Raw genomic sequence first — 9752 nt, 5'->3', positions numbered from 1 at the left:
GAATGCCAGTTTAATTTAATTGTTCCGCAATCCAAGATTTAATATGCAAATATCATTTTGATATATAATAGTGAATTTAACAAAGTGAGGAAACAAATTCAATATACAACCAGACTGCCTTTTCTGAACTGTAATTATATACAATAAAGAAGCTGGCCGAGTTTACTTCCCCCCGCCCTGTTATTAGGATTGAATTCTATTAACATGAATCAGAACAAATGTAATTAAAGGTTAAAATTTTAAAATGTATTCTAATTAAGAGTCTAAATAGCTCTACGATTAGAATACTGTAGTTAAAAATCGTACCTCAATGATCTTCTTGGCCTCTTTATAATTTCCTGTTTGTAGGAAGGCAAAGAAGAGATCATAAAGCATCGTCATTTCACCTTGTTCTTGGCTCACAAAGTCCATTGCTGGAGAAAAGAGAAGAAAATATATATATTAGAAGAAAAATAAAACACAAAATCATCTAAAAGTCTGGACAAACACAAGAAAACTCAGAAACAAGTTATTTAGACAAACTTATGGATTAAAGGTATTTCAACTAACTTTCTGTCATACCCCTTATCTAATAGCATACATGTGTAACACTAAGTACCTAGGACTACCGTCAAAAAAACCACTGAGGGTTAAGAGTAAAACCACCTCCATAAAGGCAGATGAACTAAAAGTAGAGCACAGACATAATAGATGAGCAACTTTTCAAAATAAACAGTTACTAAGATCAAGGACATTTATAATATTGAAAATTCACCTGATGTTTTTCTTCCTAAGTCAGAAGTATAACAAAGCTTCTCTGCATAGGCTTACCTTCTCTTCTACTTTTCTCTTCATGACAATACATTAAGCAGGGCCAGTTGGTAGCATGGTAGCTAAGGAAGCTGGATGCAACATGGCTGCTGACTGTGTTGTTTGAGTCCCAGACCCAGTGGCTTAAAACGCGCACTAGGCGTGCGTGTGTGTATGCCCAAAATCCCAAAAGGAGGGAGAGATAAGGAGAAAAGATTATGGCATGAACATCTCCCATTGGGGGTGCTCTGTCATTGACCCTCTCTAGCACATGCCCTCTAGCAACAAATAAATAAATAAACAAACAAACATAAATAAATAAGCAACTAGGAAGAAAAAAAGAGTCCACTATACTAAGGTATTAAGTAACTAACCTTTCTGAATTAGTTCAGTCTCGCCTTTCTCTATCAATTTACATAAGACATCATGAATCCTTGGTAGTATTTTATACTTTTCGTAGCAGTCAATGGTGACTTGAAGAGCAGTAGATAAGTCATCCCTTGGAAACAACAAAAAACAGTGAATAAAACATTATCTAATTCAGTTTAGGCTCTCAAAATAGTTTAGAAAGATGTATAAATGACCAATCAAAATGTAAAACAACTGAGCTTTATTAATGCAAAAAACCACAAAACCAAAATGGAAGAAAAAAAGGAGAAGCAATCCTAGTGCATAAATAAATGTTCAGAATATACACATTAGCAGTTTACTATTTTTCACTGCTTCATCTTTTCTCTCTCGTACTTAGTGGTACCTTTAAAAAAGTCCAAACAGAAAGAATGAAAGCATTTTCTGATTATATTATAAATAAAAGCTAACATTATGTAATAAGTTGCTGTAATGTATTATTTCTAAAAGCAAGGACTACCATCAAATATTTTTTCTAAGTATGATGTGCCTTTACTTTATGTCCCTCAACAACTTCACATGTGGGAAGAAACTTTATTAAGTATCTATCAATAGCTATTAAGGAATTTTCAAGCACTTTCAACTTTATCATAAAATTTTTTATAGTGCCATCTTACTAGGAAGTTGGAAATAGCTGACGATTCATATACAGTCATCCCTCAGTATTCTCAGGGGATTGATTCCAGGACTCCTCATGGATACCAAAATCTGAAGATGCTCAAGTCTCTTAAATAAAATGGCATAGTATATGCACATAAGCTATGCACATCTTCCTATATACTTTAAATTGTTTCTAGATTACTTATAAATGCTACATAAGTATTAATAGTTGTTACATTGCTTTTAAATTTGTTATATTGCTATGTAATTTGTACTGCTACTGCTAATGTTTCTGATCTGCAATTGGTTGACTCTGCAATGCTAAACCCACAGAAACAGAGAGCTGACTGTATACAAGAACTTAACTACTGCTAAAAGGAGGATATTCTTGTGGATTTAGTGAATTCTAGGAGAATGCTAACATTTTTTCATTAGAAATAAAATAATAAGTTAATAAATAAATAAACATAATTTAAAAATTAAATTATGTTTAATTTAAAAATTATTTCCAGTTACAAAGTTAAGGTTTCTCTTATGTGGTGACTAACAAGATATTTTCATTAAGTGTAAGTTTCTTAAACAAGAATGTAGAAATACATTTTGTGGGTACTTGAAAAGTACTTTTCTCCTGTAAAAGGAAAATGACATGAGAAATAAGTTAAGAGGTTTCTACTGGCCACTCCAGGAAGCCCTGGTGAGCAGGTCCTTGACTTCCCACTCTCAATTCAGTATATCTAGTTATTACCGGGTCCTCAGAAAAATCATGACTCATTTCTGCATAGAAAAAATCCATCATGACTTTTCTAATGACCAATACATTATACTTTGCTAAAAGCACCATTGTTCAAGTAATCTAATAAGATGATACAATCTGAAATACGATTTTTGAAAAGAGCAAAGATGTATCCAAAAAGAAGCATGGTTAGAAACACAGACTGACGTAGAATTCCTGCCGATCTTCAGAGAGAATGCGAATTTCTCTCACATGTGCAACAGTTTTCAAAAGGAAGAAAGCATTTAACTTTTTTCTTTTAAAGTCTTAACATCTTTGTCCATTATTCAAATGTGATGTTGCCCTAGATTGAATTACTATTTTATCTAGATTACGATTTGAAACTGTACTAAAAAAGGTAAAATACAATGAAGAAGCGCTAATTTTATTGCAATAATACTGACACAGTGACAACGAGCCTGTCCTGATGGAACCCCACCTTACCCCCTTCTGAAGCCCTGTTTACAGTGCATCTTCTGGCACCCCACAGAGTCATTTGAATTTTTGTCATTTGGGGTGAAGACTAAATTACAGGTTAATTTCAAAACCGCAAGTAGATGTTGCAGGCTAGATTACTGTCATACAAGAGAAATGCTACAGTAGCTACCACGTATGATATAAAGCTTCATATAATCAGTATTTTCCCTTCCTTCAGACACAGGTTCACTTATCGCCTTTTTACAATTCCACTTAAATCAAAACTAGTACAACATTTTTTAAAGAGCAAAGCTAAGACATACTAATTTTTTTAACTGGCAGGATTTGCTTTTTCAAGTTCAATTCCCAAACCAGAACAGTACTAGTACTGTCTCAATTGTATTTCCCCTACATTAGGTCAAAGCTATCAATAAATGAATGAATAATTGTTCTGTCAATCAAGGCGACAAGTTAATAGTCTCTGGTCTGCAAATATATGCTTCTGAGAATAACACATGCTCGGAACAACAACAGGAAAGATGAGAAGAATAAAGTGGAAATAATTCATATATTTGTTAGCAATTTTAGGTACCAATATTACTGCTCTTAGGTTGCCAACAAAATGAATTAGAAATCTATAGTGAAACACCTCATGTGAAGTGTACTGAAGATAGAAATGAACTAAATGACTAGTTGGTTCTTTTGGGTCCTTCCGATCTACGTTCTGACTTATGGCTGGATCGTATCACCACAAAAAAGATAAACATTTGCATACCTCGTGTAATTAATGTTGACATTCATCTTTCTAGTGATACTTGAAAACTTAAAAGATCAGAAATGAAAAAAAGCGGGGGGAAAAGTACCTAAAATTCACACTGCTCGGAAGATAGCTATATCCCCTTAGGACTTCAGAATTCAGTTCCACCTGTAAGTACGACATGCCCCGCTGCTGGGATGATCGAAGCAGATTATTGCGATGGTGAACTCAAGGACCTGGAGTTCCCTGGAGTTCTAGTATTGTCAGGGCTATGAACCTGCACATATGAGCTTCATCTACTCCCATGTTTCATGCCAGCAGAGACATGGCACTCACTTTTATGAGGCAGGATGAAATCGATAAATGAGAGAAGCACTGCATGAAAAGGAGAAAGGTTTGGCAACTACAGTCAGAATGTGGGATGCTCATTTCTAATCAGTACACTGCTAGCTTCCGGTGGTCGGTAAGTGCCCTTGTATACTAGAAATGGTTTAAAGCCCTACTCAAAAAATAGCAATCCTTTAAACAAAATCTTGTTGATACATTAATTCTGCATTCAAAATTTTGATTCCATGTTCATTTCAGTATATATGTTTAACTCCTGATGATTTCATACAATTTTTTAAGTGCACCCCTAATAAAAACTTATTCAGTGTTCACAAATCTTAACACTAAAAGAAAATAAATTTTGTAGCATACTATTATTTCTTCAACCGACTACATAAAGTTTCATGAATAAAACTATATATGCTAATAAAAGTCTGCTCTCATTTAAATAATACTTTGGTTGATGCAAATTAATAATAGATGCTTTGACAAAATTCTCTGAGCCTATAAAATAAAGGCAGAACTGGGGAAAAGAAGATACTCACTAAGCCTGTATCAAAATTCACTGTAGACTCCATAATTCATTTTTAAGTGTATAAGAGACACACAAAACTAGAATAAACTATAATTTTTCACTATTACATAGAGGAGCATCCCAAAAACGCAAGCTTGAAGATCACATGGCCACTCTAATGTATCTCTTGTTTTAATTCTTGTTATAAAATTTAAGTACGTTATTCAGTCACGGACAGAAAAACAAACACTAGGTATATATAAGCTTGCTGGACTTAACATTTGTTAAGAGGCAAAACTGATCATAAGAATATCGACTTCAAGGTACCAGGAAACAAAATAACTCGTAACTCAAATACATGTAAAAATCCTAAGTGTTTCATACAATTTTGAATCATTAAAACAACTCTAATCTAGACAATATACTGAATGTAAGCAACAAAAATGATGACAAATATTGATTTTTAATTGGAATAAAGTGCTTCAACATTATGCATCAAGTGTTAGCGAAGTGGCAATTTACCTAAAGGGGTTACTGATTGAAAAGCTCTCAAATCAGAAATCACTAGAGAAAAGAAGGACTCTGTATGTGTCAGGGAAGGGATGTAACCAAAAACACACACACGCGTGCGCGCGCACACACACACACACACACACACACAAACAAAAACAAACTCAATACCCTAAAAACAAACTATCCTACAAATCTTAAGCAGATGTTTAGTAGGGGTAGAAATCAATTCATGAGAAACCATCATCTTCACAAAAAGGATTCGGTTAAAGAGAACCAGTCCTTGAAAGAGCTAATTTTTTTTTTCTGTTCATCATCTATAAATGAGGAATCTTCAAGGAGACTGGTGTTGCAATTACAACTAATCCTCCCCAAAAAATTAACTGTGTTGAAGGCTTTGTAATTTCCCTAGGTACAATTTAGCTGTCACTTACTTTAAAATTTACTCAAACATGCGTTCGGAACAGCACTAACTTCACATGTCAAGTGCTTTCCAGCCAATTGAGTCTAAACTGGAAGTCGGTGTTAAACAACTGAATGATTAGACAAGATAGCTCATTTCCCTGCTCTTTTGTTCAGAATAAAATGCCACATTTACATTATCAGGCTCAACAGGATTTTCTGACAGAGGGAGAAAAAAACCCTACTGCACACTGTCCGTACTAAGCACATGAAGCCTGTCATTTACCAATCATCCTTCAAAAAGCAATAGCCATGAATGTAACTTAATTACGACCCAATGATCCTTGACGAAAAATCATCTTATCACTGTCCTGTCCCCCTAGGGCAAATGAACCACTTTTTGTCCTTTGGCACTGATGATGCTAAATTCTTAATTGCAATAATGGAGTAAAAGAGCCAAACCTCCTTAATTTCCTTTCACCACATAAAGACTATTACTCTAGAAGGCCAGCATTCCCATAAATAATCAAAGTATCTAGTACAAATGAAGATGCTAAAATTGAAAGGGAGTGTATAGGACAGAATGACAAGCATTTTTTAAAAAGTGTATCTCTTACTTATGTAACATAAGAAAGTGTTACAGTGACTTTTCAAAACTTGTATTGTTTTAGGTTCATCTTAGAGAATGGTGACCTTTATGAAGAACTGAAGCTTAATTTAGCAAGAGGTCTGGGAAGATTATATATACAAGTCCATGCTGCACTTAAATGAAATGCATATGCACATAGACAGATTGTAGCACAAATCAGCACACAAAAAAAGACCCTTAATGGAAAGCAGAAATTAAAGCCGCTTTGATCGTTTCCACTAATATAATCCAGTTAAACAGCTTCAGATATTTTTCACATGCAATGAAACCAAAATGGATCGGCTACGAAACAAGCAAATCTGAAACTGCACCATACACATTTCTATGCTCTTCCATCTGACGATGACCCAGATTTCACTAATTTCATTTTCTTTACCATACATGAAGACCAATCAAAAGCTCTCTTAACCTATTTTAAAGCACTTTTTTTCTTCCTTAATATGGAAGATCCTTGTCAACTGCACAAATCAGGCATGATTTCAATTTAAAAAAAAAAATTAAAAACAAAGTACTTGCAAAAGCAAATATTTAAAATAAAATTCACTTGGACTACATCTATTAATAGGTAGATGGCAACATTCACTTGACTACATCTAGAGGCTTATCACTGTGATGTAATATAAATGAAACTCAAAAATTTTGTTTATCTTTTCTGTTTAATCTGAGTGTTATCATTTTGATAATACAGAAGCAAGTCAGCTCACTGACTTATTTGTAATTTTTAAGCCTGTTATTCTTGTGAACTTCCCTTGGCAAAAGTATAAAAACATAATGAATTCTTTCAGCACCCACAAAGCATTTTTACATTATCCAGAACACAAACCGACACAGTATTAATTTCTCCCATGTTTTACCCAATGCTGGAAAAGTCACTTCAAAACTGAGATCTATCGAATCTCAAAGATTATCTTTCTAAAAAACTCAATCTTGTGGTTATATTGCAGAACTACAGTATGAAAATGATATCCTCTTTAGAGGATAAAGATGCACTCCTCTGAATGAAAGGATCAAGATTTTGATGATGTTTTAAAATGTTTTTCATCATTTTACTGCAAGTTTGAATAAGACCCACTCCCCGGATGAGCTCATACCTGCTGAGGTCAATTACATGATATTATTGAAGATTAAACATATTTAATCAAATCAAATACATGTGGATTTTTTGGCAGGCTAGTGTAGTTAATCCTAGTACTTGTTAGGAATCTAAATTAATTGGCTCTATCTTCCATCGGTTGGGAAAAACATAACTGGAAAAAAGTTTCAAAGTCATGTTTTATTTCAGTATTCCCCTACACTAAGAATGCTACTGTTTTCTGCAATTTTATAAATATGAAATTTCCCTTATCTCTTTGTTATTCTTATGACTCCAGAAAATAGTCAAACAAAATCTTTTTCTTATGACATGTAAAATGAAAAGGCCCTACTTTTGCAAAGCAAAGAAGGCAGAAAACAGGGCCATGGTTAAAAAGGCAGTGTTAAGCCCTCTGCACTGGGCGCCAGATCCCGTATGCATGCTCTGAATCCTGACAGGATGGGGAAACAGAGGAAGGAGGATTGTACTGACAGTGTGACCAGGCACTGGACCCTGCTCCCCACCTCTCTCTCTCTCTAGCAAGCACAGGTGCCCTCTGGCCATTAAAAAAAGATGATGATGAAGAAAGAAAAAAGTAAAACTAGTAAAATAAAAAATTAAAGTCGAGGTAAAATAAAAATAGAAGGTAATATCTTCTATATGTATTTGAAAATAGTAAGGATATTATAAGAGAAAAGATACTAATTTAAATTTCTTTAGCCAAATGAATAGAAGAACCCAATTTGACAGACATCAAACTATCTGACTGTAACATGAGAAGCATGGAGCGACCTCCAGGTTAACATCTGAATTCCAGGCTGATTCCATTTTCCTTGAGCAAGCTCTCCTTGGTTCGTGAGCCCCATCTGCAGACCTCTTTGGGAAAACTTTCACGTCTCCTCTGTCTTCAAAGTATTTCTATCTGTAAGATACTTTTCTATCATGGCCTCATTTTCATTGTTAATTATTTTATTTTTGCCCAGGAGTGTAGGAGGGTCTAATTCTTCTGGGCACTGGGCCCATTTCTTTCAAATCCCTGCGCAGAGCTCCACACACAATTTGCAGAGATGGGTCTTTTAAACAATCGAAAAAACTCTAGTAGGAAGCATAATAATTATAGGATTTCTATATAAAGTTGGCTGCGAATATGAGAACTCGATAACACAGTAATTGTTTGAATCATTATTTCTTTAAAAGAATGTAATGCTGAGATTGTAGAGATTAAAATTTGGCCAATCATCTATCTTGATAACTGTTTTTGATTGGATGGCAAAGGAATTATTTTGTATGTATATGTGCATGTGAACACATTTCCTAGAGAAAGCTAGTTAAAAGAGAGAGTTTTTATTCTATATTTTAAATTCAATAGCTACCATTTAGCTATGTTCAGTTACTTATACCCAATTAATATAAATTTTAAAAACTAAAAACTACCAGAATTTAGGGAAGAACATGGGAACTGTTAAGACTTATGTCTTATTTTTCTCCTGGCACTTGATAGGGCAACATCCATCCTAGAGTCAGAAAAAAAAAAAAAATCACAAAAAAAGCAGATTACAAACTACATTAAACCATGGAAAAGATGGTAAAGAGGTAAGATCTTAGATATTAAAAAAGCAAAACAGGAAACAAAAACAAATGGAAAAGATACTGAAATGTTTCACTCATCACAAAAGAGTGGACTGACTTAATGATTTGCATTGCAAATAATATCTTAAATTGGGTACCAACATGAGCATTTCAAACTGGAAAATTTTCCAAACTCTAATTCTTGCCCTGTCAACAAAATTCATCTTCCCACAAGGTCGGGACTTCTACAATATCTATCAAAGCTAGGGTAACTATATCGGTAGATGTAATTAAAGTACCACATGGAGGCCAAGGGAAAAAAAAAAAATCACTAGAAAGATACCACTACATTAACCTGAATAAGAGACATGATACATAATCAAAAAGCACCAGGGGATCTTTATTCTTATGTTTATTAATAATTAACACTTATTAGGCTCAAAATTGGGAAAAGGTAGATTCAATTTCATGTAATATCATTATATGCTCTTACAAAAACAAGTCGCCTGAGATCATTCCATTGAGAAGTCAGCTGGAGGACCAGAAGGCTGCTATTGATGATAAAGGTCACCTAGTCCATATTAGTCTTCTCATACTGTAGCAAATGACCTCCAAGACTCTGCGTAGCCTGGGTATTTACTAAGCATAATCCCCAAATGATTCAGACTCATTCTTCAATGTCAACATTTAAAATTCAAAATTCAATTAACTTACTTTTCCAGGTATACAGTGACCAATGGGGAACTTAGGTTGGTGGATGGCTTTGCTAACCCTAGAGTCACGATGGCTTCATGCAACTGTTTTACTGTTTCAATTTCACCTCTTAAAGCTGCTCCATTTAGGATGTGGAAAAAGGACAGGACTGTTGCATCTTTGATAAGAACATCCTTCTCTTTCATCTCCTTTAGAATGTTAATAGCATCTACAATGAAGTAACACAAAAGACCCTTAGGTAATTTCATGTAG

The 9752-nt window shown here is 34.3% G+C and overlaps 1 protein-coding gene across 1 annotated transcript in view; it reads right to left on the bottom strand.

Moving 5' to 3' along the window:
- Positions 1 to 9752, bottom strand: part of LRPPRC (leucine rich pentatricopeptide repeat containing) — a 113772-nt gene that overhangs the window by 50391 nt on the left and 53629 nt on the right. The window contains exons 23-25 of the mRNA XM_006159906.3: positions 9501 to 9708; positions 1164 to 1288; positions 307 to 413 (exon numbers count right to left, since the gene is read on the bottom strand). Coding sequence (XP_006159968.1) covers positions 307 to 413; positions 1164 to 1288; positions 9501 to 9708 — 440 coding nt within the window. The remainder of the gene's footprint in view (positions 1 to 306; positions 414 to 1163; positions 1289 to 9500; positions 9709 to 9752) is intronic.

The sequence above is a fragment of the Tupaia chinensis genome, unplaced genomic scaffold (assembly GCF_000334495.1).
Source record: "Tupaia chinensis unplaced genomic scaffold, TupChi_1.0 Scaffold000661_1, whole genome shotgun sequence".
NCBI lineage: Eukaryota > Metazoa > Chordata > Mammalia > Scandentia > Tupaiidae > Tupaia > Tupaia belangeri.
Note: the sequence above shows the minus strand (reverse complement) of the source record. Positions and strands in the feature narration are given on the sequence as shown.